Source organism: Jaculus jaculus, chromosome 7 (genome assembly GCF_020740685.1).
Source record: "Jaculus jaculus isolate mJacJac1 chromosome 7, mJacJac1.mat.Y.cur, whole genome shotgun sequence".
NCBI classification, from domain to species: Eukaryota; Metazoa; Chordata; class Mammalia; order Rodentia; family Dipodidae; genus Jaculus; species Jaculus jaculus.
Window position 1 is genome coordinate 35,954,082 of NC_059108.1, and position 19,555 is coordinate 35,973,636.

The 19,555-nt window shown below is 42.6% G+C and overlaps 1 protein-coding gene across 1 annotated transcript in view; it reads right to left on the bottom strand.

Moving 5' to 3' along the window:
* Positions 1-579: 579 nt before the first annotated feature.
* Positions 580-19,555, bottom strand: part of Rpf2 (ribosome production factor 2 homolog) — a 32,792-nt gene continuing 13,816 nt past the window's right edge. Inside the window, exons 7-10 of the mRNA XM_045154712.1 lie at positions 18,502-18,601; positions 12,962-13,064; positions 4,528-4,672; positions 580-1,351 (exon numbers count right to left, since the gene is read on the bottom strand). Of these exons, the coding sequence (XP_045010647.1) occupies positions 1,178-1,351; positions 4,528-4,672; positions 12,962-13,064; positions 18,502-18,601 (522 nt within the window). The 3' untranslated portion in view covers positions 580-1,177. The remainder of the gene's footprint in view (positions 1,352-4,527; positions 4,673-12,961; positions 13,065-18,501; positions 18,602-19,555) is intronic.

A 19,555-nucleotide genomic window follows, 5' to 3' on the forward strand; every position in this document is an offset into this window, starting at 1 on the left:
TGTGCTACCTTGAGAAACAGAGATAGACACACAGAGGGAGAGAGAGAATGGACATGGAAAAGGCCCTTTGCCACTGCAAACACACTTCTGACACATGTGTCACGTTGTGCATCTGGGTTTACCTGAGTACTGGGAAACAACCTGGCTAGCAGGCTTTGCAAACAAGCACCTGTAATTTCTTAGCCATCTTCCCAGCTCCAGATATTTGAAAAAAGAAAGAGAAAAAAAAACAAAAAAAAAAAAAAACAAAACAAAACAAAAAAAAAAAACAACCCTGGGCCAGACACGATGGCATAAACCTTTAATTTCAGCACTTGAGAGACAGAGCGAGGTCAACCTCCATGAGTTCAAGGCTAGCCTGGACTAAAAACCAAGTTCCAAGGTCTTCCTGGGCTAGAATGGAACTTGCCTGAAATAAAATAAATCCCAGCACTCGGGAGGCAGAGGTAGGAGGATCGCTGTGAGCTCAAGGCCACCATGAGACTACACGAATTCCAGGTCAGCCTGAGCTACAGCAAGACCCTACCTTGAAACAAACAAACAAACAAACAAAAGAATAATAAAAAAAAAAAATCCCAATTGTTGTGGAAGTCCCCCACTCTCAGTCATCCAATGAAGAGGAGGTGACACCCCCCTGGCAAGGAGGATCCCATCATGAAGAAAACAGTGCAAAGATTCAACACAGCAGTCAAAATGCTGCTTTAAACTAAATACTAGTTCACTATCATCCATAACAATACGTGATAAATTACATTATGACATATAACCTGGCTGTGGCACACTCCTGTACTACTAGCACTTCGAAAGCTGATGCAGGAGGATTCTTCCAAAATTGAAGTCACTGTGGGCTAGTGAATCCTAGACCAGCCTGGGTTACAATGTTGTATACCCTATCTTAACAGCCAGCCCCACCTTAAAAAGCACAAACAAAAAAAGTAAGATCCTATAAGTAATTTACAGATCAGCAATTCCCTCATGTAAACAGACCACAATAAAACTGCAATTGTTAGCTAAGCTCCATTTTTTTTTTTCCAGGTAGGGGTCTTGCTATAACCCAGGCTGACCTGGATTTAACTCTGTAGTCTCAGGCTGGCCTCAAACACACAGCGATCCTCCTACCTCTGCCTCCTGAGTGCTGAGATTAAAGGCGTGGGCCACCGCACCTGCCCTCCCCTCATTAATTTTTTTTAATTCTCTTAGACGTCTCCTTGTCTTCTGTCTTCTCCGCAGGCCGCTTCTTTAATCCCTTCATTTTCCTCGTTTGTAATTTGCTCAGGTCTTGCTTCTGCATGTGGATTCGTCCATAAGTTGTACCAAAAGTATCCTGAGAGATGTTCTTCTTCTTCTTTGGCTGTAAAACAAGAGGGAAATGTATTTGTGTGTGTATGTATGATTAAAAAAAAAAGATTTTATTATTATTTGTTTTTGAGAGAGAGAATGGGTGTGCCAGGGCCTCCAGGCACTGCAAATGAACTCCAGACACATGCACCAATGTGTATCTGGCTTATGTGTGTACTGGAGAATCAAACCTAGGTCTTTAGGCTTCGCAGGGAAGCACCTTAACAACTAAGCCATTTATTTCTCCAGCCCTGTATGTATGATTTTGTTTTAAAAAATGACCTCGGGCTGAAGAGATGGCTTAGTGGTTAAACGCTTGCCTGTGAAGCCTAAGGACCCCGGTTCGAGGCTTGATTCTCCAGGTCCCACATTAGCCAGATGCACAAGGGGCGCATGCGTCTGGATTTTGTTTGCAGTGGCTGGAGGCCCTGGCGCACCCATTCTCTCTATCTCTATCTGCCTCTTTCTTTCTCTATCACTCTCAAATAAATAAATAAAAAAATGAACAAAATAAATTTAAAAAAAATGATCTCTTACTATCAAGAACTGGTGAAAACCTGACATACAACTCTCAAATTTCCATAGTGAGGATTTCCTCAATGACATGAAGTGGACAGCCTTATAAACATATCTTTCTTCTCACGATGCATGCCAATCCCTAAGAACCTCGTTAAAGCAGATTCTGAAAGGGGGTGGGAGGGCACTATTACTGCTCTATACTGGTAACAATTCTCAGGTAAATTGTCACACCACTGGGGAGAAGCAAGACTACATTAACCACTGTCATGTATCAAAAGAATTTCCTGTGCTGAGCTTAGCTTAGCTTCAAGAACTGTCCTCACTTCAAGCTCTACTAGCACTGCAGAGTTAACATCTCTACTAGTTTTTAAAAACCACTTAAGAGCTAGAGAGAAAGCTTAGCAGTTAAGGCGTTTGCCTGCAAAGACTAAGACACCAGGTTCGATTCCCCAGTACCTACATAAGCCAGATGCATAAGGCGATGCATGCATCTGGAGTTGGTTTACAGTGGTTAGAGGCCCAGCGTGCCCATTCTCTATGTCACAAATAAATTAATAAATTTTTGTCGTTGTTTTTTCAAGATAGTCTCACTCTAGTCTAGGCTGACGCAGAATTCATTATGCAGTCTCAGGGTTGCCTTGAACTCATGACAATCTTCCTACCTCTGCCTCCCAAGTGCTGGGATTAAAGGCGTGCACCAACACACCTGGCTTTAATATAATTGTTTTTGGGTTGGAGAGATAGTTCAGTGATTAAGGCACTTGCATGCGAAGCCTAAAGACCCATGTTCGCCAGGCATGGTAGCACACACCTTTAATCCCAGCACCTTGGAGGCAGAGAGAGGAGGACTGCCGTGAGTTTGAAGGCAACCTGAGATTACACAGAGAGGATGCAAATAAATCATATGAAATCCTCCAGTTTTGGACAATGGAACACTCAGGAGCCATAGATTGTTGTTAGAAAAGTTTCAGTGCCAGGGATGGGACACCTACAGTGAGTTGTTGGCAAAGAGGTCCCTGATGTCCCCAAAACATTATAGGCCATTGTCAAGGCCCTTGGTTTCCCACCAGGAATAGATGGTAAGACCCTATTGCTGAAGACTCCACATACTTGGATTGCAACGCCACTGAGAAATCCTGCTGGAACTAAGCTGAAAACCTCCTCCATGTAGACCAGCTGACTGACAGATGGAAGAAGCCATTCTACATGTAGTTCAATGGGAGAAAGAGATACTACCAGTGAAGATACTCAACAGTGGACACTGCAAGCCTTATAATTGGCCAGCCAGGCCAAATAAGCCAACGGGTGCAATAGTGGCACTTCTGTCATGGTGGAAACCAACTGCCTTCCAATTGGACTGGAGGCCCACTCCATGGGGGGGGAATACATCCCTGATACTGAAAACTTAAAACGGGTAGTCATGAGCCCTACAGGTGTAACATCTGCTGATGTCTGGAAAAATGTATATACTATGCTTATCAAACTGCCCATTAAGCACTTTTCTTAATATTCATACCCTTAAATTAACGCTACTGTCACTTTGAGTAGAGAATCTTCTCTTTTCAGATGACAATAACCTTGGGATGACTCAGAAGGTATCATAGTGCTGGAAAGAAGTGACTGGAGTACTGAGTAACATCTCGATTACACCTTCCAAGGCTCAGGGTCTAATGCGGAAGAGGTGGCGGAAAGAATGTAAGAGCCAAAGGCAGGGTAGGGCTCCTTACAACATGCTCCTCCAGACACAAAATGGCCTGGATATCCATGACCTCACTGTGCCTGACACTACCTACACAAGACCATCATAAGAGGAGGGAAAGATCATGACATCAAAATAAAAGAGAAACTGATTGAGATGGGGAGGGGATATCATGGAGAATGGAATTTAAAAGGAAAAAGGGGGGGAGGATATTACCATGGGATATTTTTTTATAATAATGGAGAATGTTAATAAAAATTGAGGAAAAAAAATGTATATATTTGTTGTAAAAACATGCCAGGCGTGGTGGTGCATGCCTTTAATCCCAGCACTTGGGAGGCAGAGGTAGGAGGATCTGAGTCTGCAGCCACACTGAGATTACACTGTGAATTCCAGGTCATCCTGGGCTATAGCAGGACTCCTCCTCAAAAGACAAAGAGAAAACAAACAAACAACAACAACAAAAAAAAAAAAAAAAAAAAAAAAAAAAACAGAAAATGTGAAAACCTGGCTGGAGAGATGGCTCAACAGTTAAAGGCACTTGCTTGCAAAGCCTACCAGCCTGGTCTCAACTGCCTAGTGCTCGCACAAAGCCAGATACACAAACGGGCATATTGTCTAGAGTTCACTGCAGTGGCAAGAGGCCCTGGTACACCTTACTCCTCTCTGCCCCCACCCTTCTCTTTCATATAAATACATACTTAATGTACATATTGTCTACATACAGTGCTCTAACTCCGCCTTCACAATGTGTAAGCTATTCATTTTTTCCTGATGGATATCAGCACACCCTCAGCCTGACCTGACACCTGGACTCTGACTCCATGTACTCTGTGGCTCTGCAGGCTCCTTTCCCAGCCCTGAGCCTAATTTATTTCATTGATCTCTTCTGTACCTCTAATACCACAGATCCTTTCTGGAAAGACAGGTGAAGCTCAGAAAAATACAGTGCCATGCTACGGGGTGTGTACCTTGAGAGCTTTAGGCATTTTCATAGATAACTTGTACAAGTCATCTGATGCTAGGTGTGTCCTCCTAAGAACCAGATCCAAGGAAGGTCCCATCTCCTCCAACTCAATCCGTGGTGTCCTGCAACCAGACTTCTTCAACAGCAACCTTTAGAAACAGGAAAAGGGAAATATTGGTGTGATCATTTTGAAAGTTCTCCCTGCAAAACATTCTTCTTGGGGGGATTACTGTTTCCAATAGTGACAGAGTTACAAGGGCCAAGCTTCTTAAACATTTCACAGATTCATACCAAATGCGTCCTTAAAAAATCAAAATTCGCCGGGTGTGGTGGCGCACGCCTTTAATCCCAGCACTCGGGAGGCAGAGGTAGGAGGATCGCCATGAGTTCGAGGCCACCCTGAGATGACAGAGTTAATTCCAGGTCAGCCTGGACTAGAGTGAGACCTTACCTTGAAAAACCAAAAAAAAAAAAATAAATAAAAAATAAAAATTCCAGGGCAGGAGATGGCTTTGCAGTTAAGTGCTTGCCTGTGAAGCCTAAGGACCCCGGTTCAAGGCTCGACGCCCCATGATCCATGTTAGCCAAATGCACAACAGGGTGCACGCATCTGGAGTTCGTTTGCAGTGGCTAGAGGCCCTGGTATGCCCGTTCTCTTTTTATCTGCCTGCCTCTTTCTCTCTGTCACTCTCAAATAAATAAATAAATAAAATACCCAAGCCAGGAACTTAGCCTTTAAAAAAAAAAAAAATCAAAATCCCAGGAATAGATGGTAAGACCCTGTTGCTAAAGACTCCACATACTTGGGTTTTAAGGCCATTGATAAATCCTGCTGGAACTGAGCTGATAACCTCCTCCATGTAGACCAGCTAACAGAAAGCTGGAAGAAGCCATTCTGCATGCAGTTCAATGGGAGAAAGAGAAATCACCAGTGAAGATACTCAACAGTGGACACTGCAAGCCTTATATTTGGCCAACCAGGCCAAATGAGCCAACAGGTACAATAGTGGCACGTCTGTCATGGTGGAGAACAAATGCACTGTAACTGGATTAGAGGCCCACTCCATGGGAGGGAATACATCCCTGATACTGAAAACTTAAAACAGGGTTAGGCATGAGCCTTAGGGGTGTGAACGTCTGCTGCTGTCTAGCTAAATGTATATACTATGCTTATCAAACTGCCCACTAAGCACTTCTCTTTATGTTCATACCCTTATATTAATGCTACTCTCACTCTTGGTAGAGAATCTTCTCTGTTTAGATGGCGTTGACCTTGGGATGACTCAGAAGACATCATGGGACTGGAAAGAAATGACAAGAGTATTCAGCACTGCAATATCTCTATCACACCTTCCAAGGCTCAGGGTCTATTGCAGAAGAGGTGGCGGAAAGAATGTAAGAGCCAAAGGAAGGGTAGGACTCCTTACAACATGCTTCTGCCAGACACAAAATGGCCCGGATATCCATGACGTCACAGTGCCTGACACTACCTACATAGGACCATCATAATAGCAGGATAAGACAATGAATCAAAATAGAGACTGATTGAGAGGGGGAGGGGATATGGAGAATGGAGTTTTAAAGGAGAAAGTGGGGGGGAGGGAGGGCATTACCATGGGATATTTTTTTTCTCAATTTTTACTAACATTTTCCATGATTATAAAAAATATTGCATGGTAATACCCACCGACCACTTTCCCCTTTGAAATTCCATTCTCTATGATATCCCCTCCCCATCTCAATCAGTCTCTCTTTTATTTTGATGTCATGATCTTTTCCTCCTTTTATGATGGTCTTGTGTAGGTAGTGTCAGGCACAGTGAGGTCATGGATATCCAGGCCATTTTGTGTCTGGAGGGAGCAAGTTGTAAGGAGTCCTACCCTTCCTTTGGCTCTTACATTCTTTCCACCACCTTTTCCGCATTAGACCCTGAGCCTTGGAAGGTGTGATCGAGATGTTACTCAGTACTCCAGTCACTTCTTTCCAGCACTATGGTACCTTCTGAGTCATCCCAAGGTCACTGCCATCTGAAAAGAAGATTTTCTATCCAAAGTGAGAGTAGCGTTAATATAAGGGTATGAATATTAAGAGAAGTGCTTACTGGGCAGTTTGATAAGCATTGTATATACATTTAGCCAGACATCAGCAGATGTTACACCCCTAGGGCTCATGACTACCCCTGTTTTAAGTTTTCAGTATCAGGGATGTATTCCACCCCATGGAGTGGTCCTCCAGACCAATTGGAGGGCAGTTGGTTTCCACCATGACAGAACCATGGGATGTTTTTTATAATCATGGAAGGTGTTAATAAAAAAATTTTTTGAAGAAAAAAAATAATCAAAAATACCTGGTTTATTATGTATAATTATGGAACTTGTAAAAAAATTACAAACAAAAAATAAAATATTTTTTAAATTCAAAATTAGAATCTGAGCTGGACGTGGTAGCGCACACCTTTAATCTCAGCACTCAGGAGACAGAAATAGGAGAATGGCTGTAAGTTCAAGGCCACCCTGAGACTACATATTGAATTCCAGGTCAGCCTGGGCTAGAGTGAGACTCTACTTTGAAAAACAAAAAAGAGCTGGAGAGATGGCTTAGCACTTGCCTGCAAAGCCGAAGGATCCAGTGTTGATTCTCCAGGTCCCACGTAAGCCAGATGCACAAGGTGGTGGATGCATCTGGAATTCATTTGCAGTGGCTAGAGGCCCTGGCATACCCATTCTCACTCTCACTCTCTCCCCCACCTCTATGTCTCTAGTAAATAAATAAAGATAAATCTAAAAAATAACATGAAATCTAGAACTGGGCATAGTACTGCACAAATTTAATTCTAGCACTCCAGAGGCAGAAGTAGGAGGATTGCTGTGAGTTCGAGGCCACCCTGAGACTACATAGTGAATTCCAGGTCAGCCTGGACCAGAGTGAGACCCTACCTCAAAAAAACAAATACAACAACAAAAAACAGAAGGACATAATTTAAGAATGTATATGTCTCTAAGTTTGAAAACCTGAAAGTAATAGATGATTTCCTTGATTCATATGACCTACCTAAATTAAACCTATATGAGATTAATCACTTTAATAGACCTATAACAAGTATGGAAATCCAAGCAAAAATAAAAAATCTCCCAACTGAAAAAAGTCCAGGGTCAGATGGAATCACTGGTAAACTGTACCACACCTTCATGGAAGAACTAACATTAACACTTCTTAAACTTTTCCATAAAATAGAAAAGAAAGTAATTATATACAACATCTACAAAGCTAGCATCACCCTAATACCAAAACCAAAGACAACAAAAAGGAAAGCTGCAAACCAATCTCCCTCATGAGCATAGATGCCAAAATAATCGGGCTGAAAAGATGGCTTAGCATTAATGTGTTTGCTTGCAAGGCCAAAGGACCAAGCTCAGTTCAATTCCCCAGGATCCATGTAAGAAAGTTGCAAAAGGTGGCCCCTGAGTCTAGAGTTCCTTTGCAGTGGTTGAATGTCATGGCTTGTCCATTCTCTCTTCTCCCTCTCTCTCAAATAAATACATAAAAATAAAAAAAAAATTAGGGCTGGGGAGATGGCTTAGCGGTTAAGCGCTTGCCTGTGAAGCCTAAGGACCCCGGTTTGAGGCTTGACTCCCCAGGACCCACGTTAGCCAGATGCACAAGGGGGCGCATGCATGTGGAGTTCGTTTGCAGTGGCTGGAGGCCCTGGCGTGCCCATTTTCTCTTTCTCTCTCTCTCTGCCTCTCTCTGTGTCTGTCGCTCTCAAATAAATAAATAAATAAATAAAATAAAAATTTTTTAAAATTCTCAACAAACCTGGGTGTGGTGGGGCACGCCTTTAATCCCAGCTGTGGGGAGGCAGAGGTAGGAGAACTGCAGCGAGTTCAAGGCTACCCTGAGACTACTTAGTGATTTCCAGGTCAGCCTGAGCTAGAGTGAGACCCTACCTCAGGGAAAAAAAATATATATATACCAACAAAATATTGGCAAAAAGTAAGACTTTATCCCGGAGAAGCCGGGATGGTTCAACATATGCAAGTTGATAAATGTAATACACTATATCAATGGACTGAAGGACAAAAATCACATGGTCATCTCAATAGATGCAGAAAAGCCATTCTACAAAACCCAACATCCCCTTCATGATAAAAGTCCTACAAAGAATGGGGATAGAAGGAACATATCTCAACATAATAAAGGCTATTTTACAGCCAACATAATACTAAATGGGGAAAAACTTGAAGTTTTTCCACCAAATTCAGGAACAAGACAAGGTTATCCACTGTCCCCACTTTGGAAGTCTTAGCCTATAGCAATAAGGCAAGAGACACATATAACAGGGATACAAATTGGAAAGGAAGAGATCAAATTATCATTATTTCAGATGATAGGATTCTGTAAAAAAAAAAAAAAAAAAAAAAGGACTCCAAAGATTCTGCAGACAGCACTGATAAACACTTTTAGCAACATAGCAAGATACAAAATAAACACAGAGAAATCTGTAACCTTCCTATCTACTAACAACAAACATGCTGAGGATGAAATCAGAGAATCACTCTGTGGTAGTTTTAATAGATGCCCCCAATATATTCAGTGTTTTATTAGTTTGTAGTTTGCATCTGCAGCCACGTGGCTGGAGGCGGTGTCACTGGGCGGATCTTAGGGTCCAGCCCTAAGGTGTGGTGGTGGACTTAAAATTCCAATCTAAACATATGCAAAGTGCCTAGTTCCACCTGGAGTGCCTGAAGTGTGCTTTCTGGTGTGACTTTTGGCTCTCTGTCTATTTGGTCCTGTGAAAGCAGGCCAGCTTCTTCTGCCATTATAGAACTTTCCCTGGATCTGTAAGCTTCAATAAATATCCCTTCACAACTGTGTCTGGTCTGCAAGTTCATCTCAGTGAACCTGAAACTGTCTGCTACACACTACCATTCACAACTGCCTCCAGATAAAAGAAAAATAAGCTGGGCTGGGCATGGTGGTGCACACCTTTAATCCCAGCACACAGGTGGCAGAGATCACTATGAGTTTGAGGCCACCCTAATCATGAATTTCAGGTCAGCCAGGGCTAGAGTGAAACTCTACCTCAGAAAAGCCAAAAATTAATAAATAAATAAAAATAAAATGGTCTGGAGAGATGGCTTAGCGGTTAGGTGCTTGCCTGTGAAGCCTAAGGACCCCCAGTTCAAGGTTCAATTCCCCAGGACCATGTAAGCCAGATGCACAAGGTAGCGCATGAATATGGAGTTCATTAGCAGTGGCTGGAGGCCCTGGTGTGCCCATTCTCTCTATCTGCCTCTGTCTCTATCACTCTCAAGTAAATGAAAGTAAACAAAACAAAACAAAATACTTTGAAATAAACCTAACTGAGGAAATGAAGGATCTCTACAATGAAAAACACTCAAGACAGAAATTAAATAAGACACCAGAAAATGGCCCCATGTTGTTGGATTGAAAGAACCAATACTGTGAAAATGTCAATCTTACCAAAAGCAACCTATACATTTAATGCAATCCCCATCAAAATTCCAATGGTATTCGTCATAGAAATAAAAAAAATCCTAAAATTTATTTGAAAGCATAAAAAAACCTTGAATATCCAAAACAATTTTGAACAAAAACAAGGTTGGTGGTATCACCATACCTGATTTTAACCTGTATTACAGAGCCAGAGAAACAAAAACAGCATGGTATAGGCACAAAAACAGACACACAGCTCAATGGAACAGAACAGAGGACCCAGATTTAAGTCTGGGCAGCTACAGCTACCTGATCTTTGACAAAAATGCCAAAAAATACCCACTGGAGAAAAGACAGCCTCTTCAACAAATGGTTCTGGGAAAACTGGTTATCTATGTGTGGAAGGATGAACATAGAATAGATCCTTATGTCTCTCCATGCACAAGAATTAAGTCCAGGGCTGGAGAGGTGGCTTAGCAGTTAAGGTAATTGCCTACAAAGCCAAAGGACCCAGGTTTGATACCCCAGGACCCATGTAAACCAGATGAGGTGTATGCATCTGGAGTTCATTTGCAGTGGCTGGAAGCCCTGGCCCACTCATTCATTCATTCATTCATTCATTCTCTCTTTCTCTCCCTCACTCCTTCCCTTCTATCTCCTTCCTCCCTCCCTGAAATAAATTAAAATAAAAAAGAAGACAAAAAAGAATTAAGTCCAAATGGATCAAAGACCTTAATATCAGACCCAAGTGCTAGAGGAAAAAGTATGAGAAACCATTCAACATACTGGTATAGGCAATGACTTTCTGAATATAACCCCTAGTTGCTGAGGAAATAAAACCACTAATCAACCACTGGGACCTCATGAAATTACAAAGCTTTTGTACAGCAAAGGACACTGAATAGAGCAAAGAGGCAACCTACAGAATGGGTGAAAATCTTTCCCAGATATTCATTTGACAGAGGATTAATTTCCAGAATATACCAAAAAAAAAAAAAACACTCAAAAACTAAATAATAAGAAATCAAACAACCCAATTAAAAATTGGGCTATGGCTGGGTGTGGTGGTGCACGCCTTTAATCCCAGCACTCGGGAGGCAGAGGTAAGAGGTTTGCCATGAGTTTGAGGCCACCCTGAGACTCCATAGTGAATTCCAGGTCAGCCTGGGCTGGAGTAAGACCCTACCTCGAAAAACTAAAAAAAAAAAAAAAAAAAAAAAAATTTGGGCTATGTCAGGCTGGGCATGGTGGTGCATACCTTTGATCCCAGCAATAAGGAAGTAGAGTTGGAGGCTGGCCATTGAGTCCCAGGCCACCCTGAGACTATACAGTATATCCCAGGTCAGCCTGGGCTAGAGACACACTACCTAGAAAAAACAAAAAGAAACAAAAAAAAAAAAGAGTGGGGGGGGAGATATTTCAATGCCCCAACCAAAAGACACAGGTTTGCAGACAGGGTTAAAAAGCAGGATCCTTCAATTTGTTGTCTCTAAAAAAAAAAAAAAAAAAAAAAAAAAAGGGCTATGAAAATAGAGTTCTCAAAAGAAGAAATGCAGATGGCCTCTAAACATCTAAAAATGTTTTACGACCTTAGCAATCAGGAAAATGCAAATTAAAACTACTTTGAGATTCCATCTCACTCCTGCCAAAATGGCTACCATCATAAAAACAAGTGACAATAAACATAGGCGAGGATGTGGAAAAAGAGGAACCCGTCTACACTGCTGGTGGGAATATAACCTGGGACAGCCATTGTGAAAATCTGTGCGGAGGTTCCTGAGACAGCTAAAAATAGCTTTACCGTGTGCCCCAGCTATGCCACTCCTAGGCATAGATCCTAAGACTCATCTCACTACCTCAGAGATACTTGCACATCCATGTTTATTTCTGCTCTTTTCACAATAACTAGGAAATGGAACCAGTCTAGAGAGAGAGCAGCTTTAATTTGGGCCATATAGGCCAGGTTCAATAGTGGCATGTCTGTTATGGGGGAAACCAACCGCTCTCTACCTGGACTGGCAGCCCACTCTATATGAGGGAGTACACGCCTGATACTGAAAACCTATGACAGGGGAAACCATGAGCCCTAGAGATGTAATGTCTGCTGATAGCTGGCTAAATGCACATTTTATGCTCACCAAAGTGCCTGGTAAGTGCTTTTCTTAATGTTCATACCTAATGCTACTATCACTTTTGGTTAGAGAAGCAACAGAGGAGTGCTCAACACTGAAAGTAAGGGAGAGAGAAGGAGCACGAAAGAAACAAAAACAAAGGAATGCTATGCCGAGAGTGGGGTAAATGGCTGTGAGTGTGGTGGTCTGAGTCAGGTTTCTCCCATAATCTCAGGTGCTCTGGATGCTAGGTTCCCCAGACGATGGCAAATGGAAATTAAAGCCTCCTGGAGGCAGTGTATTGTTGCGGGGGGGGGGGGTTGGGTGTTACAGCCAGTCTCCCCTTGTCAGTGTTTGGCACACTATCCTGTTGTCTACTTGATGTTGGCCAGGGGGTGATATCCACCCTCTGCTCATGCCATCATTTTCCCTGCCATCATGGAGCTTCCCCTTCGAGCATATAAGCCAAAATAAGCCTCTGTTTTCCCACAAGCTGTTCTTGGTTGGGTGATTTCTACCAGCAATGTGAACCTAAACAGACAGGAAAGTGAATAAAGCAGACATTGGTACTTGTTAATTCCTTTTAGACTGTTTTCAAATCAAGAATTGTGAGGTTTGCTCTGCTGATCTGATTTGTGGCTTGGTGCTGTAATCCAGTCATGAACAATGAAGAGACACTACATGAAGTTGGGCAGAGGGGTCCTCACTGAGTTACATTCCAGAGTGACCAGCAGAGCTACTGCCATCATACAAGTTCTCCAAATCTGCAGAAAGACTCCAGTTTGAAGCGTGAGTGAGCTCTAGAAAACTGTCAGGCTACAGTGCTAGCCCTGACGACTGTAAACAACCCACTAGGAGAGAGCCACTTACTTATAGCTTCGGAAGTAAACTTTCCCGTTCAATGCAGTGAAGTGCAGGACATACTCCAACCCAGCCAGTCGAACATTTGGTACTGTGGGGCCTCTGAAAAAATCTAAAAACACATATTGTTGCTTATTTAAAAACAAAACTGAATACGTTTCAATACTGAGCTAGAAAGAGTCACAGGGGCTAGGTGATGGCTCTGGTGGCAAACCACTTACCACGCAAGCATGGGGGCCTTGAGAGTTTGGACCACTAGCACCCATAAAAACACTAGGCGTGGCAGCACAGGTTTGGAATGCCAGCAGGGGAGGAGGGAAAGAAGAGACAGGATCCCTAGCTAGACCAGCCAAACTGGTGGGCTCTGGATTCAGTGAGACCCTATCTCAAAACATAAGGTAGAAAGTGACTAAGGCTAGGTGTGGTGGTGCACACCTTTAATCCCAGAGGAGGTAGAGGTAGGAGGATTACTGTGAGTTCAAGGCCACTGTGAGAATACATAATGAATTCCAGGTCTGCCTGTGCTAGAGTGAGACCCTACCTCAAAAAATAGAAGAAAGAAAAAAAGGTGACTGGGGAAGAAAGACATACAACATGGACCTCTGGCCTCCACATGCACTCATGTGCACCACATATAAATGAAAACGCATACGCACCAGCAGCACAATCAGTGTGCAGTACTTGTACAAGAAATAAACACAGGGCTATACGGATGGCTTAGCGGATAAGGCACTTGCCTGCGAAGTCAAAGGACCCAGGTTCAGGCTGGAGAGATGGCTTAGCGGTTAAGTGCTAGCCTGTGAAGCCTAAGGACCCTGGTTCGAGGCTTGATTCCCCAGGACCCACGTTAGCCAGATGCACAAGGGGGCGCACGTGTCTCGAGTTTGTTTCCAGTGGCTGGAGGCCCTGGCGTGCCCATTCTCTCTCCGCCTCTCTGTCTCTCTCTCTCCTTTCTCTGTCACTTTCAAATACATCAATAAAGATAAACAAAAAAAATTTTTTTTAAAGGACCCAGGTTCAATTCCCCAGGACCCACGTAAGCCAGATGAACAAGGTAGCACATGGTTCTGGAGTCCATTTTCAGCAGATGAATGCTCTAGTGCACCCATTCTCTCTCTTTCTCTGACCCCCTCAAATAAATTAAAGAGGAGGCACAGAATAAAAGAAAGAAAGAAACACACACACAAGAGCTTCATTTTTAAAAAAATTTTTTTGGCACTTTTGAGAGTGGGTCTCATATACCAAAGTCTAACCTCAAATTTGCTATATAGCTAAAGATGACCGTGAACTCCTAATCTTCCTGCCTCTACCTCCCAAGTTATAGGCACACCAACATAAACCCATTCTTTTTTATTACTTTTTAATTATTTATTATCATTATTATTATTATTATTATTTTGCTTTTCCAAGGTAGGGTCTTGCTCTATTGCAAGCAGGCCTGGAATTCACTATGTAGTCTCAGGGTGGCCTCAAACTCACAGCAATCCTCCTACCTCTGCCTCCCGAGTGCTGGTATTACAGGTGTGTACCACTACACCTGGCTATATTTTAATTTTTATGGCTACTGCTTTGATGTGACAATTTCTTTTATTATCAAGATCATAATAAATCAAGAATGGGTTTGAAAACGGGCTGGTGACACATGCCTTGAATCCCAGCACTCCAGAGACAGAGGTAGGAGGATTACTGTGAGTTTGAGGCCAGCCTGGGATAAAGTGAGACCCTATCTTGAAAAAAAAAAAAAGTCAGATACAAATGCTGTAGAGATGGCTCTGCAGATGCCTGCAAAGCGGACACAGGTTTGACAGGACCCACATAAGCCAGATGCACAAGGTGGTGCATGCTTCTGGAGTTTGTTTGCAGTGGCTAGAGACCCTGGTGTGCCCATTCTCTCTCTCTCAAATAAATAATAATTTTTAAAAAATTAGGATAAAAGCTAGTAATGGTGGTACATGCCTTTAATCCCAGCACTTGCAAGGCTGAAGTAAAGGGGGCATGGTGAGTTCAAGGCCAGCCTAGACTACTGAGTAAGCTCCAATTTAGCCTGGACTAGAGTGAAATCCTGCCTCAAGCAAACAGGGTTTGAAAAGATGGTTTAGTGGTTAAGGTGCTTACCTGTGAAACCTAAGGACCTAGGTTTGACTCCCCAGAACCCACATAAGCTGGTGGCACACACATCTAGATTTCATTTGCAGCAGCTGGAGGCCCTGGCACACCCATTCTCCTTCTCTCTCCCTCCCTTCCTTCCTCTCTCTCTCCACATCTGCCTTGCTCTATACATCTAAAAAAACAATAAAACACCTAGGATACATGCGGCTTTGACCTTTTAGGGAGAATGCGCTGGGTATATTGCCCAGACAGAACTGCAATTAAAATGGGGGGGAGGGGTACGACTGGCGAGATGGCTCAGTAGTTAAAGTACTTGCCTGCAAAGCCTAATGACCCATGCTCAATTCTCTGGCACCCACAAAAAGCCAGATGCACAATGTGGCGCATGCATCTGGAGTTCGTTTGCAGTGGCTGGAGGCCCTGACATGCCCATTCTCACTTTCTCTTGGTCTGTCACTCTTCTCTCTCTCTCTGTGTGCAAATAAATCAATAATATTTAAAAAGAAAAAAACAGAAAATAGGGCTGGAGAGATGGCTTAGCCATTATAACGCCTCTCTCTCTCTCTCTCTCTCAAATAAATAAATTAGAGGAAATAGAATAAGAAAATACACCTCAAATAGTTATAAAATGTAATACTGGGTTGGCGAGATGGCTCAGTAGCTAAAAGCACTTGCCTGCAAAGCCTTATGGCCCATGTTCGATTCCCTAGTTCCTACATAAAAGTAGATGCACAAAGTGGCACATGTATCTAGAGTTTATTTGCAGTGGCAGGAAGCCCTGGCACACAAATTCTCTTCATCCCTCCATTCCCCTCCTTAAAAATAATTAATTAAGCCGGGCGTGGTGGCGCACGCCTTTAATCCCAGCACTCGGGAGGCAGAGGTAGGAGGATCGCCATGAGTTCAAGGCCACCCTGAGATGACAGAGTTAATTCCAGGTCAGCCTGGACCAGAGTGAGACCTTACCTTGAAAAACCAAAAAACAAACAAAAAAAAATAATTAAGTCAAGGGGAAAGAAAACCTAATGTTTAATCAACCAAAGGAGCTTCTTCATACAGAGAGGAAAGCCCTTCAGGAATTTCTACTTGCTCTTATGTCACACGGTGCAATACCACATGACTAGCCCCTAAGAGTAGACCTAGTTATGACACAACCACTCTGCTTGTAAATATGCTCACACACTTATGAAATCATGTAAGGACATATTTTCTAGAGATGAACAAGGAATCCTTTTATCTCTCTTTTTTTTTTTTTTTTAAAAGCATATCCTTTCCAATTTTATTTCACCATAGAATTTTAACTCCATGAAGGAAGGCAGAATTAACAACTAGTTAATGACATTCTCTATACGTGATTCAGGAAATTTTAGACTGGTCATAATTTTGACAATTTCATACATGTATAATCTGTGTTCTGATCATGCTCATTCCACTGCCCTTCTTATCTCCCTCCTCCTCCCGCAGTACCTCTTCTTTCCAACTAGTCTCCTCCTACTCCCATGCCTTTGTGTGCCACAGAGTTTAATTAGGGCTGCCTGCATGAGCATGGGAAGGGCTACTGACTGGAGCATGGAGCATGGGCAACTAACCATTGGCCATACCACTGAAAAATATGATGCCCACCTCAGAAATGCCAACTTTTCAGAACATAAGCCTATACTCCCATGATATATGACTGGATTTTATTTGAACCAAACATAAACCAAGCAATTGCCTTACTTATTTATACTGAAAACCTAACCTCCCTTGGTGACCACTGATCTTCCTTCCACATTCTTCTACCTTCTGCTCCTATCAGATTCCCCCGACAGTTTGCTCCCTTTCCTTCCCATGTCACTACATTATCTGTTCTTGTACACCACCTAGTGGAAGCACACGCAATCAGAAGTTAAGTTTATAAAAACTAGACAACTGTAGGTGGAGATGGCTCACTCAGTTGGGAGTACTCTCCTTATAAGCCTGAGGACTGGAGTTCAATCCCCAGAACCCACATAAAAATGCTGGATATGGTTGTGTGTATTTGTAATCCCAGTGTTGGGGAGCTGACAAGTAGATCCCTGGGGTCAGGTGGCCAGCCAGCCTAGTCTGGTGATCTCAGAACCAATCAGAGATACAGTCTCCAAAAAAGAAAAGGTGGAGGGCTGAAGAGATGGCTTAGTGGTTAAGGCTCTTGCCTGCAAAGCCTAAGGATCCAGGTTTGATTCTCCAGTTCTCACATAGGCCATCTATATAGGATGGCACATGCATCTGGAGTTCATTTGTTTGCAGTGGCTGAAGGCCCTGGTGCACCCATTTTCTCTCTCCTCCTCTCCCTCTGTAGCTAATAAAAAAAAATTGGGGCTGGAGAGATGGCTTAGTGGTTAAGCGCTTGCCTGTGAAGTCTAAGGACCCCGGTTCGAGGCTCGGTTCCCCAGGTCCCACGTTAGCCAGATGCACAAGGGGGCGCACGCATCTGAAGTTCGTTTGCAGTGGCTGGAAGCCCTGGCGCGCCCATTCTCTCTCTCTCCCTCTATCTGTCTGTCTCTCTGTGTCTGTCACTCTCAAATAAATAAATAAAAAATGAACAAAAAATTAAAAAAAAATAAATAAATAAAATTTTTTTAAGGTGGACATACATGTGCATAGGTACACACACACACATCAAACCTGGTATGGTGGCGTAGGTGTGTAATCTCAGCATTTAGGAGACTGAGGTAGAAATATTAGAGTCTAGTCTGGGTTACAAAAGCTGTAAGAAACCACATTATCTACCCCACCCCCTGAAAAAAAAAATCTACAACAAGGCAAGGATGAACTCGCTGTACTTACTCGACACTAGAAGTCTTAACTACAGCACGAAGGTGACAGAGAAATAAAAGGCATACAATCAGGAAGAAGTCATGGTTTGTAGAAGACATTTGTATTATTTGCAGAACACATGAAAACAGATAATGATAAGTAAGCTTTAAGGTGGACGTGGTGACGCACACCTTTAATCCCAGCACCCAGGAAGCAGAGGTAGGAGGATCGCTTGAGTCTGAGGCTACCCTGAGACTATATAGTGAATTGAGGCCCTACCTCGGGGAGAAAAAAAAGGTAGGCTGGGGAGATGGCTTAGTAGGTAGAAGTGCTTGTTACACAAGGACTTAAGTTTGATCCCCAGCATCCACCAAAAAAAAAAAAAAAAAGACAAACACAGCCACACTGTAAACCCAGCAATAAGTGGAAGACACCTCCCCAATTTCCTCCTCTGGCCTCCATACATGTGCACACACACATGCATACACCACACAAACCACATATGCCAAGCCCCCCAATAGTAACAAAAAACATTAATGGGATGAGGGGGGCAAGGAGATTCAAAAAAATTATACAACCAGTGTTAAATGGCAAAGTGCCATCACTAAGTCTTAGACTGCCTACCTCAATCTATTTTGCATACTGAATGTCAAAGTACTTACCAATAAGAAGATTTTTTAGTCTTCTATAGTCTTCTGTTACATCAAAATCATCACCAGCAAATATTAACAAGGGTTTTGTTCCCTCAGGACACTTACTATTCTATAAGATGAAAAATAACATTGCAATTAGATAATTATTAAAATCTAAGCTACATATATGGTAATTTTAAGGCAGCTAATATTTGTTACAATAATCTGATTTCTACTTTTATTAACTGCAGGCTGGGAGATGACTTAGCAGTTAAAGGCACTTGCTTACAAAATCTGTTGGTCCACATTCAATTCCCACAGTAAGTGGCCCACGTGTCTGGTGTTCATGTACAGCATTATACCCTGCCACGCCTCCCCACATATATGCAAGTAAAATTTTTTTTAAAATATTTTAACATTGACCTTTATAGAAAATACAGTTAGGTCTAGAGAGATGACTTAGAGGTTAAGCAGTTTGCTTGCAAAGGACCTCAGTTCAATTTCCCAGGATGCACAGAAGCCAGATGCACAAGGTGGTGCAAGCATCTGGAGTTCATCTGCAGTGGTTGGAGGCCCTGGCATGCCCATTCTCTCCCTCCTTCCCTCCCTCTCTCTTCAATCAATCAATCAATAAATAAATAATATAAATGGGTATGGTGGTGCATGCCTTTAATGCCAGCACGTGTGAGGCAGAGGTAGGAGGATCACCAAGAGTTTGAGGCCATCCTGAGACTACATAATGAATTCCACATCAGCCTAAACTAGAATGACACCTTATCTTGAAAAAACAAAATTAAAATAAAAGAAAAATGTTAAAAAATAAAAAAAAAAACCAAATGCAATTAAAAGTTTATACTTAGCCAGGCATGATGGTGCATGCCTTTAATCCCAGCACTCAGGAGACAGAGGTAGGAGGATTGCCATGAGTTCAAGGCCACCCTGAGACTCCATGGTGAATTCCAGGTCAGCCTACTTCGAAAAACAAAACAAAAAAGCTATACTTGCCAAAAAGAAAATCTATGGCTCATGCCTTTAATCCCAGCACTCAGGAAGCGAAGGTAGGAGAATCTAGGAGAATCACTGT